The 20,153-nt window shown below is 53.6% G+C and overlaps 1 protein-coding gene across 1 annotated transcript in view; it reads left to right on the plus strand.

Moving 5' to 3' along the window:
- The first annotated feature begins 9,479 nt into the window (after positions 1-9,479).
- The window catches only part of LOC144948524 (LIM domain transcription factor LMO4.1-like), a 47,052-nt gene continuing 36,378 nt past the window's right edge, over positions 9,480-20,153 (plus strand). The window contains exons 1-2 of the mRNA XM_078878099.1: positions 9,480-9,974; positions 13,524-13,888. Of these exons, the coding sequence (XP_078734225.1) occupies positions 13,560-13,888 (329 nt within the window). The 5' untranslated portion in view covers positions 9,480-9,974; positions 13,524-13,559. The remainder of the gene's footprint in view (positions 9,975-13,523; positions 13,889-20,153) is intronic.

Consider the following 20,153-nt stretch of genomic DNA (forward strand, 5'->3'; position numbering starts at 1 on the left):
CCAGTGACTTGAGGCGTTGCTGCTCTGGAAAAAAAACTGAGAAATCTTTGATCAGTCCATTATAAACGGGTTGGATCACGTAAATATCAATGTGTCGTTGAACCCGCCACCACCCGACACAGCCAATTAGTAAGGGTTGTCACGTTAACTTCAGCACGCCTGTGTGTTGGAGAGTCAACCAACATAATTTACAATTTACTCTCCAACACCCCAGTGACAAACTTATGAATTGGCTGTGCCGGGTGGTGACGGGTTCAACGACACATTTATATTTACGCGATCTAACCAACTTTTTTTAATGGATAATATTGGTCGAGATAGCGTAAGTGTTAATCTCGTTGATCAATGTTCGGTTGCCGGGTTGATGGCGGTATTCGTGTTATCATTTGTCACTTTAAAATGTTTTTTTCATCTTACCAGGTAAGGCCCACTGAGCTGTGTAGCTCTTTTTCAGAAGCGACCTGGGAACAAATGATAGCTCAACGAAGCGTCGTATCACGTCGGTATTTCTAGCAGATAAATGCTCTAAGCACATGTTGATTCTAAATGTGGAGTGAAAAACCGGAGGACTCGGAGAAAAATCCAAGTGACCACGGGGATAACACGCAAACTCCAATTATACAGGCGTCGGGATCGAACCCACGACCTCCTGTATGTTATGCGAGGTAGTTGACATCTCGCCGCGTGAAGCCTGCCATATCTAACAGAGAATAGGGTCCTTTCTGAAAAACATCTTGCAGTTCACAGGCATAGGTTCTGCTGATGAGACACTGACTGTCAAAACCGGTCCAGGGTGTTTTTTTCTTGTATTGGTTCAACTGATGCTGCTGAAATGATGCACTCCCAGAAGGAAGGACGTGTGGCTGATGGGATGTGCTTAACATTTGTTTTTGTTTATCTGGAGACATGTATTTAAAGGAGGCATTGTCCATGTATTGTATTGCCAATGTGTAATGAATTGGGTTTGAAGGTGTAGAGTTGTCGGTTCAAAATGTAATAATTGAGGCCGCTATTTTTTAACAGAGTCCAGGATTGTGCGTGTTAACTTCACCTGGTCTGGCCACACCTGATCTAGGTACTGAATAAACCATGGCCCAGACGTCACCGACTTCCCAAACATGATTCCATCACCGCCAAAGCAATTACCGTGCCGCGCTAATTCACTCGCGTAACACGACACGTGCACAGACGCCAGTTAATGTGCCAGGTCACCCGCAGGTCACCAGGTCATCACCAGGTCACCTCCAGGTCACCCCAGGTCACCAGGTCACCACCAGGTCACCCCCTGGTCACCCCCAGGTCACCACCAGGTCGCCCCCAGGTCACCACCAGGTCACCAGGTCGCCCAGTTCCCCGTGCCGCACGCTGCATGGCGCATCTATTGACTTGGTAATCGCCTTGATATTTATTTACAGAATGCAGTCACGGCCAACGTTAACCAAGGACATCCGTGCCGTTCGTTTTGTTCGGAACTGAATAAAGGAATACATCGCATGTAAGGGGAACAACAATCATCATTAAACATATATCGAACGGGATAGCTGCCAATCCCTGCGTGTAATGGTAAGCCGACTGGACTTACAACTCAAAGGTTGCCGGTTCGATCTCCCGGTGCGGCAGTCAGAACAATGGGAACGCTCCCGGAATCGCTCCCCTGCCGCCTCTGCACACCCAACCGCGTCGTCAATGGCGACAATAGTGGGATGTGTACAAGTGTGGGAATACTGCCACCCTCTTTCCAGCCGCCTGGTCAACGTGGAAGAGGAGAAAAAATCCGGATCAGAATCTTTATTTCGACTGCAGGAGGAATCCGATGAGCTATTAAGCTCTTTGTTACAGATGTCCAGCAAGTTACAACAACAAACAGTACTGTACAAAACGAAATGACGTCAAAATAGAGTTAAAGGTAAGCGAGTGACTATTTTATTTATATATATAAAGTTACATTTACCAAGCTTCTGCAAGGCAGCAAAAACGACAACAAAACAGTCCCCGACCACACCATTTTATTGAGCAGTCCCTCCATACAATGGTACATTAACGTTGACATATCGATACACAGGCAAGGATCAAAGTTACAAATCACGTTTGCAAATGCGGCCGCTGTACCCAGCGCCAATCTTCCGCAGAGCTCCCGCGGGTGGAGTCCGTTCCGTGTCATGGGGCGGCGCGAGCGAGTCCCGGGTGGGAAGAGCGCAGCGCCACGAGCAGGCGCTGCTCGTGAGAGATGCCTTGAGCAAGATCGCGTGTTCCTTACGTGCACGGGTGGCCAATCTGTAACAGACCAAGAGCCAAAACAAGTTCCCGTGAGCCACGTGTAGTGACATAGAATCGGTATGAGCGGTTATATATTGACAGTTTTCGGCACAGCACGGGAAACATTCACTATTCCATGCTGCTGTGATAGCACGTGCTACGCTGTGCTCCGTCGATGTAGCCTCATGTGGTTGATTAAAGAGTCGCAGGCAGCTCTCGGGCCATGGGAGCTGCGGGCCCATGCGCCACTCGGCACACTTGAATGTCCGATTGGCACGGTTGGCTACGTAAGGTGCGAGAGAATTTCAACATGCACACAATGTGTGGTTTATCCGTGTAAAATCAGAGAAGTGCGATCTTAATTTTTGGAGCTTTCGTGACTGCAGGAATTATTCATTGGTTCTTTCGGTTAAGTCACGTCTAAAGATAAAATAATGAATTAAAATAATAGCGACGTTTCGATTGCAACACAAGCAATCATCATCAGGCATAAGAGAAATAGCAACAAAAATCTAACTAGAAAACTATAGACAGACATACAAGCAGACAGACATCACAAGGACACACAGAGAGAGGACACATATCGGCACAGAGAGAGGGGTCGTTTCTGTGACAGTCCCTTAAATATAGGGAGGGGGGGGCGGGGACGGAGAGAGGGAGGGGGCAGAGAAAATTAGCATATCAATGAGTGGACGGCAACGTGTTGCTGCTGCGCAAGTAAGATGACGACGTGGCACGGCACGCAAGCTTGAAAATTAGGAGAAAGACACACTCAAATTAAATAACCTCGCAAAATATCGAAATGTGATGTAATGCAACACAGAGAGTCGGTCAACACACAATTAACGCATAGCCTGGTTGATTACGTATTTCAAAGATTGCTAAGTTAGAATTTAAGTGTGAAAATTCCAAAGAGAGGACACAGGCAGAGAGAACAAATAGCCAGAGAGAGAAAAAAGATAAGCTTAAAACTTCCCCGTATAAGTGGTTCAATCTTAATTTTTGGAGCTTTCGTGACTGCAGGAATTATTCTTTGGTTCTTTCGGTTAAGTCACGTCTAAATATAAAATAATGAATTAAAATAATAGCGACGTTTCGATTGCAACACAATCAATCATCATCAGGCATAAGAGAAATAGCAACAAAAATCTAACTAGAAAACTATAGACAGACATACAAGCAGACAGACATCACAAGGACAAAAAAAAAAGTGTCACGTTGACAAAAGACAAATAGTTCACTGCTTTAGCCCACCGGTGTGTTGAAGCGTGAAACCACAACATTTACAATTTGAGTACGACGTTTCGCTGGTAATTGCATCCAGCATCATCGGGCAATTCGCCAGAATGGTGAGGCTCTGGCGAATTGCCCGATGATGCTGGATGCAATTACCAGCGAAACGTCGTACTCAAATTGTAAATGTTGTGGTTTCACGCTTCAACACACCGGTGGGCTAAAGCAGTGAACTATTTGTCTTTTGTCAACGTGACACTTTTTTTTTTACTGATTGGCCGTGTCGGGTGGTGGAGGGTTACGACACATTTATAAGTAACGCGATCTAAACCCAAAAATCGTTGATTATGAACAATATTGGTCGCGAAAGCCTACGTGTTAAAATCACAAGGACACACAGAGAGAGGACACATATCGGCACAGAGAGAGGGGTCGTTTCTGTGACGGTCCCTTAAATATAGGGAGGGGGGGCGGGGACGGAGAGAGGGAGGGGGCAGAGAAAATTAGCATATCAATGAGTGGACGGCAACGTGTTGCTGCTGCGCAAGTAAGATGACGACGTGGCACGGCACGCAAGCTTGAAAATTAGGAGAAAGACACACTAAAATTAAATAACCTCGCAAAATATCGAAATGTGATGTAATGCAACACAGAGAGTCGGTCAACACACAATTAACGCATAGCCTGGTTGATTACGTATTTCAAAGATTGCTAAGTTAGAATTTAAGTGTAAAAATTCCAAAGAGAGGACACAGGCAGAGAGAACAAATAGCCAGAGAGAGAAAAAAAATAAGCTTAAAACTTCCCCGTAGAAGTGGTTCAATCTTAATTTTTGGAGCTTTCGTGACTGCAGGAATTATTCTTTGGTTCTTTCGGTTAAGTCACGTCTAAAGATAAAATAATGAATTAAAATAATAGCGACGTTTCGATTGCAACACAAGCAATCATCATCAGGCATAAGAGAAATAGCAACAAAAATCTAACTAGAAAACTATAGACAGACATACAAGCAGACAGACATCACAAGGACACACAGAGAGAGGACACATATCGGCACAGAGAGAGGGGTCGTTTCTGTGACGGTCCCTTAAATATAGGGAGGTGGGGGCGGGGACGGAGAGAGGGAGGGGGCAGAGAAAATTAGCATATCAATGAGTGGACGGCAACGTGTTGCTGCTGCGCAAGTAAGATGACGACGTGGCACGGCACGCAAGCTTGAAAATTAGGAGAAAGACACACTCAAATTAAATAACCTCGCAAAATATCGAAATGTGATGTAATGCAACACAGAGAGTCGGTCAACACACAATTAACGCATAGCCTGGTTGATTACGTATTTCAAAGATTGCTAAGTTAGAATTTAAGTGTGAAAATTCCAAAGAGAGGACACAGGCAGAGAGAACAAATAGCCAGAGAGAGAAAAAAGATAAGCTTAAAACTTCCCCGTAGAAGTGGTTCAATCTTAATTTTTGGAGCTTTCGTGACTGCAGGAATTATTCTTTGGTTCTTTCGGTTAAGTCACGTCTAAAGATAAAATAATGAATTAAAATAATAGCGACGTTTCGATTGCAACACAAGCAATCATCATCAGGCATAAGAGAAATAGCAACACAAATCTAACTAGAAAACTATAGACAGACATACAAGCAGACAGACATCACAAGGACACACAGAGAGACTAAAAAATTAAGATTGAACCACTTCTACGGGGAAGTTTTAAGCTTATCTTTTTTCTCTCTCTGGCTATTTGTTCTCTCTGCCTGTGTCCTCTCTTTGGAATTTTCACACTTAAATTCTAACTTAGCAATCTTTGAAATACGTAATCAACCAGGCTATGCGTTAATTGTGTGTTGACCGACTCTCTGTGTTGCATTACATCACATTTCGATATTTTGCGAGGTTATTTAATTTGAGTGTGTCTTTCTCCTAATTTTCAAGCTTGCGTGCCGTGCCACGTCGTCATCTTACTTGCGCAGCAGCAACACGTTGCCGTCCACTCATTGATATGTTAATTTTCTCTGCCCCCTCCCTCTCTCCGTCCCCGCCCCCCCCCTCCCTATATTTAAGGGACCGTCACAGAAACGACCCCTCTCTCTGTGCCGATATGTGTCCTCTCTCTGTGTGTCCTTGTGATGTCTGTCTGCTTGTATGTCTGTCTATAGTTTTCTAGTTAGATTTTTGTTGCTATTTCTCTTATGCCTGATGATGATTGCTTGTGTTGCAATCGAAACGTCGCTATTATTTTAATTCATTATTTTATCTTTAGACGTGACTTAACCGAAAGAACCAATGAATAATTCCTGCAGTCACGAAAGCTCCAAAAATTAAGATTGAACCACTTCTACGGGGAAGTTTTAAGCTTATCTTTTTTCTCTCTCTGGCTATTTGTTCTCTCTGCCTGTGTCCTCTCTTTGGAATTTTCACACTTAAATTCTAACTTAACAATCTTTGAAATACGTAATCAACCAGGCTATGCGTTAATTGTGTGTTGACCGACTCTCTGTGTTGCATTACATCACATTTCGATATTTTGCGAGGTTATTTAATTTTAGTGTGTCTTTCTCCTAATTTTCAAGCTTGCGTGCCGTGCCACGTCGTCATCTTACTTGCGCAGCAGCAACACGTTGCCGTCCACTCATTGATATGCTAATTTTCTCTGCCCCCTCCCTCTCTCCGTCCCCGCCCCCCCTCCCTATATTTAAGGGACCGTCAGAGAAACGACCCCTCTCTCTGTGCCGATATGTGTCCTCTCTCTGTGTGTCCTTGTGATGTCTGTCTGCTTGTATGTCTGTCTATAGTTTTCTAGTTAGATTTTTGTTGCTATTTCTCTTATGCCTGATGATGATTGCTTGTGTTGCAATCGAAACGTCGCTATTATTTTAATTCATTATTTTATCTTTAAACGTGACTTAACCGAAAGAACCAAAGAATAACAGAGAAGTGCGATTTGTGTCCATCACGCAGGGTGGACATTCCGGAGTACCTGTAATTGCCCACAGGAAGACCCCAGCCTGCAATTACGGTACTCTCAAAGCGACGTTCAAAACGGTACAATTTGTCCAGTAGCTTCTACTCGACTGGGAAAGGTAAGATGAATGAGTGAAGCGTTTGCTTGTTTACGTTTGCCAAACCAATTACAACTCGCCCACAGCGCATTGTCGTCGTTGCATGGGTTCGCAGAATGGGCATGAGCAGGGACATTATGTACCGGGACAGATCCCGCCCTCGTCACCACGACCCTACCTAGGGCAGTTAAAGCACACGTCACCTGTGACCAAGCACCCTTCCGAAAACCTGTCTTGTTCCGGTCATCCTCACAGCAGCAGCGGCTTTTGGCTCACCATCGCGCGCTTTCATATGCGCTTCCGCGGCCGTCTGGAACGCTCTTCCGGCATTAGGAAGCCACTCGAGCTAAATAATCGAAGTTGAAAACGCATTTCTTTATAACTGCTTTTTGTGTTAAGTTTGTGGGTTTCCTTCCCCCGCATCTCTGATGAGGACGGCCGGCTACGTGCTGTGCGAAAGAAGTTCAACATACAGTAAGAAATTACAGAGAAGCAGCAAGTGAAGATATGTTACAACAATAATACTCATAATAATTCACAATAAACTACCGCCATGTGTCGCGGAAAGCCTCTCCGACACGGGCTTAGACTGACAACCTTCCCGCTATGAGCTGCTCCAGGATCGCCAGACAGACAGCACGTAGTACGTATGTAGAACTTCTTTTGCACCGTACCTAGCTACCCGTGCCAATCGGAGGTGCGGGGGAAGGAGAAGAACCCCGTTGCAGTGAAGCGATTTGTTTATCATCTTCGCACCACGCCTACAGTCTGTTTCCGCACCACACTTTTCAAATCGTGTGCCCGTCCATCACGTGGTATAACGAAGAATGGGGAGATGCGCGTTTCTAATGCCACTGGGGAACAGAGAAGCACACGAATCAGCGAGCAGGGTCTTCACGAAGTAGTCGATCTACAATGGCTGCTGATGATTATGGTACGTTGCTTGGTTTCTTGTTACATGTCTTCATTATACATTTACCTCTGCCACCCATAGCTGCATTTGCTTTTTTGTTTAAAATAACCAAATAGGGTGCATGTAGACCCACATGCGTGTGTGCAGTGCCCTTTATCGATGTACGATGCCAACCGGGAACCTCGCAGTATTGTATTATTAACAAGAATACGGAACCTGGACGATCGGTGGTGCGGATGTCAGGACAAATACGACTGGCAACGCAGCACGTGCCAGCGGACGGATTTGGTGTTGTCACTGATTGAACGGCGACAACAAATTAACTGATGAATGCTCGACTCGTCAACCCCTTGTGCACACCCCAATGTGATCGGTGTAATGCGATATCGATCCCCGCAGTGAAATCCCATTTGACTTCAAATGCGGCGACCGCGTTTCGTTGGTCGTAGTGGGCTGTTTACAGAACGAGCATGTGGGACCTGGTCACTGTAGCGCGTTCCAAAAAAAACATATGCCAAGCCATCTCACGGTTCGGTTAGTGTGCGTTTACACTCAAAGCAATGACTCTGCAGACAAGGTCAAGAGGGCATCACGGCCAATGCCTCGCCCTGGCTCGTGCCAGATATGACAGCTGCTGCACGGTCTACACCCGGACTCTGTGTCGTAGTGACGCTTTCCTCCCGTCTCTTCCCTGGGCGTCACTGCAATGTCTCGGTATGCTGACCTCGTCCATCCTGCACGCGACTCCCACTCATCACAATAATCGCTTCCTCGTTGCATCCACCATGGGGTTGTGGTCTTTTACTGTCTTAATCTAACTTATATCCGATACAGCAGCGGGGTTTTCTTCACCTGGGGTGCACGTTCCTCTGCTGGGGGTGCGAGATGCCCTCTCTGGGGGTGCGAGACGTGGCCAGATTTTTTTAGAAGGTAAATCATCGAAACACAAATTAAGCACGAACACGTAAATCATAACTAATTTGGTTCATCAAACCTTTGTATTTATTAACATCGCACATTTTGTAACGATTCAGAACCAAAGGGGGTAAAGGTTAAGAACCACTGCTTTTATATTATCCTGCCATACAATGTCCAGACTCCTCTGCAGAAGCAGTATCGCAGTCATCATCATCATCACGATCTGTGTGGCGCTAAGCGCACGAGCCATGCCCGCGTTGGGCGTCAGGGATCAGCACCCGGTGGATGCCGTCTTGTCCGCGGATAATGTGAGATTCTCAGTTCAGCTCCTCAAGAAGCTCCCAACATGTGGAGCGAAACGTCGGACAGCGTCTCAAGCAAAACGCGGAACAAACCGCCAACAGTTCGCAGAGCCGTTTGGCGCTGGGAAGATGGAGGGCCGTTGCCAGAAACGTCGCCGACCATGTTTTACATTGAATGGCGCGCTGTTATTTGGCGGATGTGTTGAGTCTGAGCTCTGTAGTCGGTGCCTTGAGCTTGGTGGGAGACGCGTGGAACGGACACGTTTGTTCCTCATACCTGCCAACCCCTACTCACTGCCCTACCTTATTTCAGACCAATTCACACCGTATTGGTCACCCCGTGCCCTTATAAATCTCAACGTTCATCCTACGAAGTCCCATCACAAGCGAGAAACACAAATAGACGGGGTTTTTTTGCCCGAATTGGAACCTGAAAGCTCAATTTCCCTGCACACGAAGAATCCGGGATGAACCGTCTGGGTTGACCGCTGTAGTTCCTCCTCGACGATTCCCCCGACCTGGTGGGGGGGGGGCGGCGTCCAGACCCGGGCCCCCTACCCCACGGCACGGGCGCGGTGTCCCGAGAGGGGCCTGCAGGGGGCGCAACGCCACGCGGCACTCCTCGCGGAGCGGGCTGGGAGCTGGGGGGGCGCAGGGCGCAGCGGCCCCCCCCCTTCCACCATATAGAGACGCACCACCACCCACCCCCACCACCACACCCCACCCAACCCCACCACACCCCCACCCACCCCCACCCCCCGTAAGAAGGCGGGTCCCCTGCATGGAGGCGGGGCGCTTATAAAGGGCCGGGCGCGCCTGCGTGGCCGTGCTCCGGCACAGCGCTCGAGTCGGCGGCGGCGGCGTTGTTGGGGAGCGCTCTGCGCTCTGCGCGCGCCTCGGTGCCTTCCCCCGCCGCTATCGCCCCGGTAACCCGCGCGCTCCCATCGCCATCCGATTAGCTCCGACAGCCGCGATCAAAGTGCCGCGACAGCCCGACAGGGAGAGAGAGAGAGAAGAGAGAGAGAGGGCGCCGCCTCGCACCCGTGCGCAGCGGCCCGCGGTGGCGAACCGAGCAGCGGTGGCGGCTGTGGCGGTGGTGGCGGTGATGTAGGAGCCGCGCCGAGAGCACGAGCGGTGGTGGTGGTGGCGTGCGGCTCACAGAGCGCGACTCGCGTGCGGCAGCGGGAGCCGCCGCGGGCGAGGAGGAGGAGGAGGCGAGGGGAGGGAGCCCCGCAGCGATCTCCGCCGGAATAAAAGGCCACGGTCTCGTGTTTCCTTATCAATCGGGTAAGTTAAGATGCGCCACTCCAGCCGGCTCTGGCGGACCTCCAGCTCGGTTTCCAATGAGCTCAGCTTTTAGACGTTAATGGAAAGGAGCTTTGTAAGGGGGGGAAGGCGGGGAGAGGGAGCGGGCGGGGCGATGCGCACTAATGGTAATGGAAAGTGCCTTCTCGGTCGAGGCGGCTCTGCGATAAGACTCCGCAGCAATCCCATTTAATTTCTCGCCGGGGTAATGTAATAGGAGGATCAGTAAATACATTTCCCCGTGTCCCGAAGCCGCTCTCTTCCCCCGGGGGCTCTTTTCCATTTCAGCATTTTTAATCCGAGCATCTGCAACACAATCCAGGCAATTACGCGGCGCGGCGCGCTCCGACCTGAAACTTGATGAGTTACTCTCGGCTCGCCCACCCCAGGGGACGAGGGCGAGGGAGGGGAGAGCGAGGCAGGGGGGAGCCTTACCCAGGCAGCCGCGTTCCCTTGATTCTTTATTAACTTAACAAGCCGGACAAGTGCTCGCCTTTTCAGGACCCCCCCCCCCGACCATGTCGTTATCTGCAGGCTCTGCTAATGGGGGGGGGGGGTGGAGGACGCCTCTAATGGCACTTTTCAAAGCGCGCTCAGCCTCAGCTGTCGTCTGGCCCCGCTGGCTTTGGCGTTGCGCCCGGGTAATTGGGAGCCCGAGAAGGAGGCTTTGCATCCCCTCCCCTCCCTCCACCCCTCCATCTCCCCTCCCACCCCCCTCTCCCCCGTGCCTGCACGCAAATTGTCCGGAGCGGTTTAATGGGAGCGCGGGTCGCAAATTGAGCGCTTTTGCTGTTTTGCTATTCCTGGCGGTGCGACGCGCGGATAAACGCGGATTACGGGAAGCCGGTGAGCGACTGCGCTTTCGACCTGGCCGTTTCACTCGTCGGCGAGTGAAACCTGAACCCAGTCCCTGGGCTACGCGGCGCCTTCAGTTCACCACGTCGCTCTGCCCGGCGCGGTGAAGTATGGTCAAACCGCTCGCGCGACCCGACGTTGTTTTGGAGAGGCCTTCGTCCAGCAGTGGATTGGCGGAGGGCGGCAGCACGGTGCCTGGCAATGTTCGTGGCCGATTTGGAAGGGACGATCGCTCCATACCAGCCAGTCGGGCAGACTCTCGCGTTCCGTCTCCCAGAAGGAGTCGTGACGTTAGCTGACGGGACTCGCGTTGACTCGCTCCGTAGATCCCAGTGGACATGGGACGGACGTTGGACCAACGTTGGTTCAATGTTGGTCCAACTGTTCCAAGCACATTCCAGCGTTGGCACGTTTACCCTGCCCCCCCCACAAAACGCAGCCCCCCAATGAGACCCCGGGCGTCACCTACGGCCTGCGAGCTGCTGTCTGTAAGAGGGTGCGGGCTCTGCGGCAGGAGATATGAACTCCCTCGCCTGGTATACAGGAGGCCCCGAACCCTGATGCCCGCTGTATATTTGGAGTTTGCATGGTCTTTCTCTCCCTGTGGTCGCGTGGGTGTTTTTCTGGGTTCTCCGTTGTTTCCCCCTCCACATTTAGACTCGCCATCACGCGTTTAGAGTATTTTGCTGCTATACATTTGCGCACGACGATAAGCCACTTCGTTGAGCGATCATTTGTGGCCAGGTCGCTGCTGAAAAAGAGCTACCTGGCTCAGTGGGGCCTTCTTACCTGGTAAAAAAAAATAGTTTCGTAGTTTATAGCTGCTGCTGCACTCGGGCGGCACGTGGGGGGGCCTCCCCCAACATAACTCCCCGCAGCGCCGTGGGCAGTCCACTTGCCTTGCGTGAAGCCCTGGACCATGCTTCACCACGCTGGTCGGTGTGGGTCGGTGAAGGAGGGTCTGCGGCAAAGGGTCCAGTTCCGATGTCGCTTGCCACTGGCGGTAGCCGCGGCTGGGAATGGAACCGTGGGGTCACCGGGTTCGTCGCGCAGCGTTCTGACGGGTTCCACGCACGTCGCGTGCACGGCGTGCATCTGTGACTATCAAATTGTTAACGGAAGAGGAAAATTTTGACGCAAAACCATCGCGCGTGTATCGGTGATGTGTGCGGACGCGGGCCGTGAATGGAAGGACGGAATGTGAGTTCGCCCAGGTGGAGGCAGGAGCGGCCGTCCCTTCGTAATTGGAGACAAACATCCAAAAATGTTGGTCACGGGAGTGGTTTGACCATACTTCACCGCGCTGGACAGAGCGGTCTGGTGAATGAAGGACACGGACCCAGGACCTGGGTTCAGGCTTCACTCGCCAACGAACATCAGCCGTGGCCCGGAATCCAACTCGGATCGCCAGCTCCATAGCGCCGTGCGCTTCACCACACTCGCACACTGCACCGCTCGCTGCTCTCACCGCTCGTGAGATCCAGTTGCTGGAAGTGAAAGAGCTCCGCGTGTGAGACAGCCGGCACGGCATCGCCGGCACGGGTCGCACGCGTGTCCCAGGAGGGTAGTAGGATTCTCAGCCGAGTTCATTAACGGAGTATATGTTAACAGGATCTCAATGGGGTGTATGTATATATGAGTTCATCAATGGAGTATATGTGTGTTTAGTTTGTTCCCCTTCCCCCACACTATTTAGCACGGTTGGCTATGTACGGCGTGAAAGAAGTTCTACATACATCTGAGTATATATGAGTTCATAAATATGTTAAGAGGATCTCAATAGAGTGTATAGGATTTCTTAAATGGAATATGTTAACAGGACTGGCGAGTGTGTTGGGTGCGGTGTTGGCCCTATTTTCGAATGTCGAACGTGGCGACTGTGCCACGTCTCATCTGTGACTCGTCTCTCTCGAGCTGCCGTACGCGGCCCCGGCTTTTTTTTGGGGGGGGGGGGGGGATCCACGCGGTTTGTAAGCGCGCCATGGCCAGGTGCTCGTTAGGTGGAGCGAGACCCCTCGCGCTCAGCTCGCGCTCAGCTCGCTCATGTGCGTGGAAGCAGATGCCCTGGGCAACCCCTTGCGATGAGGATGCTCCGTTCTCACGGGATGGATTTTCCAGGGCGAAATGTTTGAATGATTTTAAAATATATACAAATACAGAGATGCCCATGCCGGTTTTTATTTATTGTCCGCCGCAGACTGTGCCCCGTGAAATTGGCAGGGCAGAGTGCAGCTGTTGCAAAGTTGAACACATTTCTTGGGTGATGATGATGATGCTGCTGCTGCTGCGTTGGCCGTGGTGCAAAAGCACAGACAACAGTAAGATAAATCGACACGCTCCATATCAATAACACCGTTGTCTTGAAATGAACAACCTCATGGGCGACGTTTCAGGCAATGAGCATTATTCTCAGCGCATGACAGAGGGGCCAGACGGACGGTGTGAGATAACAATGGTTGGAGTGCATCTTGCACCATAGGGCCTGATAAGAAGTAAGAAAAATTGTACCCCGATTTGGAATATCGGTTACCAAATAGTAGCCACTGAGTAACAGACAAACCTGTCGGTAAACCGTAAGTATCACAGCAAAAGAAACGAATTTGTGCGCAAGTTACAATCGTGACTTGTTGCTGGCACGTTTGTGTTGTGGGTGTGCGTTTGACCCGCGCAACGCAGGCGGCCGCTGGTGGCCGCAGCTCCGCGGAGGGCGGCATGGTGAACCCGGCCCGCGGCAAGGAGAGTGGGCCTTGCGCCGCCGGCGGGGGAGCGGCTGGCGCGGGGGGAGGAGCTGGGGGGGGCGCTGGAGGAGGAGGAGGGGCGGGAGGGGGGGCCCTGCCCGCGGGGGGCGGCACTGCGCCGGGCGGCAAGACGTGCGCGGGCTGCGGGGCGCGCATCGCGGACCGCTTCCTGCTCTACTCGATGGAGCGCTACTGGCACACGCGCTGCCTGCGCTGCTCCTGCTGCCAGGCGCAGCTGGGCGACATCGGCTCCTCGTGCTACACACGCCAGGGCATGATCCTGTGCCGGAACGACTACATCAGGTGAGGGGGCGCGCACGCACGATCTCGGTCTCTCGCGTGGTCACGTGCCACGCTCGTGCACGATCGCGGTCTCTCGCGCGAGTTCGCGTGCCATGCACAGACCACTGGGCGCTCCGTGGTGGCGGACGCGGCTTCTGTGGCAGCAGAGGGGGGGGGGGGCAAGGGGGGGGGGTGCAGGATGCGCGGTCTCCTCGCTCGGAGCGCGAAGCGGCGCTCACTTGGGCACGCCGGGGGAGCGCTGCGTGACGAGTTGGGTCTGAGCACAGCTGGGAATGACCGACCTGACCTCTGGAATTGAGCTTGCATCACGCCAGCTTGGGTTTATCGGCCTCACAGGATTCTCAGTTGTGTACATGCGCCGTATTTCCGGAGCCTTCTCTCAGCCAGATATTGTTTATACATCTGTTGCAAATCTGCGTTGTCGCTTAAAAAATAATATAGATGTATTTTATTTATAAGGCTGAGGGGGTCAGATTATTTTCGGTGACTCCCACTCGGTGTAGAATGTTGGAGCTCGGTGACCCCATGTGCCTGGGCCAGGCTTGTGAATGTCACGCGATAGATCTGCCTATGATGCGCGTGCACTACAGAGCAGCAGTCAACGTGCACCTCCCGCCTCTCTCAAGTCTCCCCACACCTCCCGCCTCTCTCAAGTCTCCCCGCATCTCCCCATGCGTTTGTGCCGCCCGGTCGCCTTCCAACCAGGTGATGCCCACCTGTTCTCGAGCCTGTGCCCGCACGTTGCCTCCGCGCAAGGCACTGGTGCGGCTTCCCACTGCCGTCATTGAGTCTCTTATTCATTGGTCAATCTCCCGAGTGCTCCTCGTGTCTCCACCGGTTTGTAAAACCCGTTTAAGCCGACCGGCACGGAGGCCGCAGGCGCACGAGCCGCGTCTTGCCGACGTGTGAATATTCCGCGAACGCCGTCCCCCAAATGCCGTCAGGAATGCCACTCCGCGTTTGCGCGCGCTCGTCGTTCATGCCGGTGGGCGGGCCTTGCAGGTGGCAGCAACCTTTGCAATAATATTTAACTCCGGGGTTCGCGGTATGGGCCAGGAATTTTTATTTTAATTCCCCCGTGCGAGCGGCGTTGGCGCCAGCCCCTATGTCATGTTGACATCCGTGTGGCCATGGTGGCGGCGTTGCTTAATGGACCGGCCTCTGTGCGGCGTTACGCAGATATTGTTGGCAGCCTCTCTCGCGCTCCGCGGACCATTAACGTCAGGTTATGGACGCGCCTCGCCCCGGCCGCTCAGCCGGTCGTTGGGGCCCCGCGTATCAATTCTCACTCCCGTGGAGCTGCACGCAAAACAGAACCGCGTCCTCCCGACTTTAATCCTGCAGTCGGTGGGTGGCGGCGGCGGTGGCGGCCGCGGCGGCGGTCGGTTTGCCCCCATGCCGGCGCGTCGTTCGTCAGCGGCACACTGCCGCCTTGCGCGCGGCAGCTTTGCGAGACAAGCACCGGCCGCCGTCGCTGCTGCTGCTGTGCCGACGGCTGCCTCACCCTCCCCCGTGGTGTTTGCCTTGAGTGCAGAGCCCCTAAGGGCCACTTCCCACCCAACTTGGCCCGAACCCCACGCGTGTTGGGCGCGCACTATTGCTAAGATTTAAACATTTGATTTTAGTTTACCAAGGTGAAAGCCTACTGAGCTAAATAACAGTTTTTCAGAAACGAACCTGGTGATCACAAATGATAGCTCAACGAAGCAGCTTATCTCATGGAAATGTTTAGTGTCCAATAATACTCTAAACGCGAGACGTTGATTCTAAGTGTGGAGGGGAAAAACGTGAAGACCTCGGAGAAAAATCCACGCAGTGGCCACGGTGAGAGCGACACCGCAAACTCCATATATAACGCCATAGTCAGGGTCAGGATGGAACCTACGACCTCCTGAATACCCGGCGAGGTAGTCAATATCTCGCCACCATGGCAGGTCGGGTCCGAGTCGTGGGACCGCAACGGCCGTGCGACGGAATGCTTTGCATCTGCGCGGTTTCATCCAGCAATGCAAAGCGGCTGTCATGCTATGACACATCCTTGCCCCGAGGCGTGTTGGGTGTCCGATGGAGGTTGTTCCCGTACTGTCCTCTTCTGTTATGATGATGGGGTGTCTAATGTACTGAAGAGGTTTAGAGTTCAGCTGCTAGAATATAAGAAAAGTCACGCGAGATCTGGCGTTGAACGTTATCGTTTTTACTTTTTTAATTACAACGGTGGGGGGGTATGGGGGTGGGCGACGATTGCTACGCATCTCCCAATTAAGTAATTTGTGAGCCTCCTCTCAAAGTTTGACGAGTTGCAGAAATAATTTGACTTCTGACTGTAGGGTTGGTTAGGACTCGGTAGGGTTGGGGATAGAGGGGTCAGGTCACAGCCACAGGTCGTGATGCGTCCGACTTTGAAGGGACGTTGTTGCATTTGAGTCGCGCCGATCGCTTTGTCTTGCGCTGCCAAATGGGAGGACGGTGGTCGTGCGGCATTCACCAAATTGTCAGGATTCCCCGTGATCACCGAACCTATGATTTGTCAAGACTGCCACCATGGTGGTAACTTGAAGGGGTGGAATAATTCACCTTCCCAACCCTGACACTGACTGGGCGAGTCTTTGCGCCAATTCCACGATGGAATTCAATTCCGGTGACTGGGCTGCCATAATTCAATCTAGTGGATGGGCCACCGTTCGCTGCGGCGTGGTGAATGGTGACAGCCCCTTCGAGTGGCCATAGGGCAGATGCCGCGCAGCGTGGCTGCGTTGTCGTCCACCCCTCGCACCGTCCCTTGCCCTGCGGACGTAGCGATGCGTCGTGCGCGAAGAAACGCCTGCGGCTTCCGTAGCAACCAGCGCCGACCATTTGCCCGCCCCCCGCCCATCCTTTGCGCGCGCGTGAGCGAGGCTCGACGCCCGTCGAGATCGCCGGCCCGCGCCGCGACCGCCGTGCTCAGAGCGGCGGCTCGCACTCAACTTTCAGGACACAGACAGCCAGAGTTGTGCGCAGATGCGACCGGCTCGACGGATGTAGCCAGTGGCGAGGTGTAGTCTATTTAACCAGCGGTGGAACCGGTCACACGTACGTCACCCAGTTTGCGTGCCTCGACGATGCTACGGGCAGTAAATAAATGTGGAGCGGATAAAAAAAAAATCTTTCTTCTTCCTCTTTCCCCCAGCGGGAAGTAGTGAGTGTTGGCAAGCTGATCTTTGATTCGCAGATCAAGCGACGGCTCCTGGCGTGGTCCCGGCAACCGCGCCAACTCTCCTGGCCAGCCCGAGCGTTGCTACTCCTCTGTCGCAAAAGCGGCGCTACGTCCCCCGTGCTCGGCGCCCGTGTGCGAGAATGAATGCGCCCGGCACCAGCCTCGTGCGCTACACGTGGCTGCCGCGCGCCATTCCGTCTTTTTTTGGGGCACGGCGACAGCGGCGCGTGCAGACGAAAGCAAACCTGCATGCCAATAGCAAGGCGGAGCCCCATTAGAGATTTTGGAAGGTAAATAATTAAACGCAGCGTAACCAAAGGAGGGGGGGGGGCGAGAGCAAGCCTCGTGGAAACGGATGCCATCTCAGGGTGGCTATGCGGGAGCCTGGGACTCGTGCCCAACCAGCCAGCAGCATCCCCCGGATTGCAGGGGTCCTGCAAGGAGGGGCCTTCCTTGAGGAGGGGCCTTCCTTGAGGAGGGGCCTTCCTTGAGGAGGGGCCTTCCTTGAGGAGGGGCCTTCCTTGAGGAGGGGCCTTCCTTGAGGAGAGGAGAGGCCTTCCTTGAGGAGAGGAGAGGCCTTCCTTGAGGAGAGGAGAGGCCTTCCTTGAGGAGAGGAGAGGCCTTCCTTGAGGAGAGGAGGGGCCTTCCTTGAGGAAGGGCCTTCCTTGAGGAAGGGCCTTCCTTGAGGAAGGGTCTTCCTTGAGGAGGGGCCTTCCTTGAGGAGAGGAGGGGCCTTCCTTGAGGAGAGGAGAGGCCTTCCTTGAGGAGAGGAGGGGCCTTCCTTGAGGAGAGGAGGGGCCTTCCTTGAGGAGAGGAGGGGCCTTCCTTGAGGAGAGGAGGGGCCTTCCTTGAGGAGAGGAGAGGCCTTCCTTGAGGAGAGGAGAGGCCTTCCTTGAGGAGAGGAGGGGCCTTCCTTGAGGAGAGGAGGGGCCTTCCTTGAGGAGAGGAGGGGCCTTCCTTGAGGAGAGGAGGGGCCTTCCTTGAGGAGAGGAGGGGCCTTCCTTGAGGAGAGGAGGGGCCTTCCTTGAGGAGAGGAGGGGCCTTCCTTGAGGAGAGGAGGGGCCTTCCTTGAGGAGAGGAGGGGCCTTCCTTGAGGAGAGGAGGGGCCTTCCTTGAGGAGAGGAGGGGCCTTCCTTGAGGAGAGGAGGGGCCTTTCTTGCGGATAGGAGGGGCCTTTTTTGAGGATAGGAGGGGCCTTCTTTAAGGAGAGGAGGGGCCTCCTTTGAGGAGAGGAGAGGCCTTCCTTGAGGAGAGGAGGGGCCTTCCTTGAGGAGAGGAGGGGCCTTCCTTGAGGAGGGGCCTTCGTTGAGGAGAGGAGAGGCCTTCCTTGAGGAGAGGAGAGGCCTTCCTTGAGGAGAGGAGAGGCCTTCCTTGAGGAGAGGAGAGGCCTTCCTTGAGGAGGGGCCTTCCTTGAGGAGAGGAGGGGCCTTCCTTGAGGAGAGGAGGGGCCTTCCTTGAGGAGAGGAGGGGCCTTCCTTGAGGAGAGGAGGGGCCTTCCTTGAGGAGAGGAGGGGCCTTCCTTGAGGAGAGGAGGGGCTTTCCTTGAGGAGTGGAGAGGCCTTCCTTGAGGAGAGGAGGGGCCTTCCATGAGGAGAGGAGGGGCCTTCCTTGAGGAGAGGAGGGGCCTTCCTTGAGAGGAGAGGCCTTCCTTGAGGAGAGGAGAGGCCTTCCTTGAGGAGAGGAGGGGCCTTCCTTGAGAAGAGGAGGGGCCTTCCTTGAGGAGAGGAGGGGCCTTCCTTGATAAGAGGAGGGGCCTTCCTTGAGGAGAGGAGGGGCCTTCCCTGAGGAGAGGAGGGGCCTTCCTTGAGGAGAGGAGGGGCCTTCTTTGAGGAGAGGAGGGGCCTTCCTTGAGGAGTGGAGGGGCCTTCCTTGAGGAGAGGAGGGGCCTTCCTTGAGGAGAGGAGGGGCCTTCCTTGAGGAGAGGAGGGGCCTTCCTTGAGGAGAGGAGGGGCCTTCCTTGAGGAGAGGAGGGGCCTTCTTTGAGGAGAGGAGGGGCCTTCCTTGTGGAGAGGAGGGGCCTTCCTTGAGGAGAGGAGGGGCCTTCCTTGAGGAAAGGAGTGGCCTTCCTTGAGGAGAGGAGGGGCCTTCCTTGAGGAGAGGAGGGGCCTTCCTTGAGGAGAGGAGGGGCCTTCCTTGAGGAGAGGAGGGGCCTTCCTTGAGGAGAGGAGGGGCCTTCCTTGAGGAGAGGAGGGGCCTTCCTTGAGGAGAGGAGGGGCCTTCCTTGAGGAGAGGAGGGGCCTTCCTTGAGGAGAGGAGGGGCCTTCCTTGAGGAGAGGAGGGGCCTTCCTTGAGGAGAGGAGGGGCCTTCCTTGAGGAGAGGAGGGGCCTTCCTTGAGGAGAGGAGGGGCCTTCCTTGAGGAGAGGAGGGGCCTTCCTTGAGGAGAGGAGGGGCCTTCCTTGAGGAGAGGAGAGGCCTGCGTCAGAATATGTGGCCTGCGACGACGTCGACAGGTTGGTGGGAAGCGTGCGTGTGCACGCTTGCGTGCGTACCCGAGAATGTGGGGATGGCACAGGAAGGTGCATTGAGACGGATCGGGAGTGCGACTTGCCGTACCGTCTCCTGGCTTCTACCAGCCCAGTGGATTTGGGGGTCTTGCAGCACCGACCCTACCTGTAATGTGCTGATTGAAAGGGGTGAGGACCTGGCCCCACGCACACACACACAAGCCAGGAAGGGCTATTTGTTGTGCGAGTTTTTTTTCTATATCAAGTGGCGTGGGACCATCGTAAATGAAACTAGATCAGGCCATGAATGAAGCGGTGAACCACCACGTCTCGGCGAAGTCAAACGATACAATCGGCAATGATGCAATCGGTGCATTCCCAGCTCGCGCACCAATCGGCGGAATCGACTTGTAAATACCTCCGGTGTGCACGCACCCCCCCCAACCCTCCCCCCCCCCACTCAGAGCTCCCCTTGTACCCAGCCGTGGTGGGTGGGGGACACGGGGGAGGGAGTGTGGTGGGGAGCTGACGGGGCCCCCCTTGGCAGTGAACAATCGGCCTCGTGGCCGGCTCTGTGTCCAGCTCTTGCATCCCACTCCCTCTCCACCGTGACCAAGGCGCGCCTCG

The sequence above is a fragment of the Lampetra fluviatilis genome, chromosome 49 (genome assembly GCF_964198595.1).
Source record: "Lampetra fluviatilis chromosome 49, kcLamFluv1.1, whole genome shotgun sequence".
Lineage (NCBI taxonomy): Eukaryota > Metazoa > Chordata > Hyperoartia > Petromyzontiformes > Petromyzontidae > Lampetra > Lampetra fluviatilis.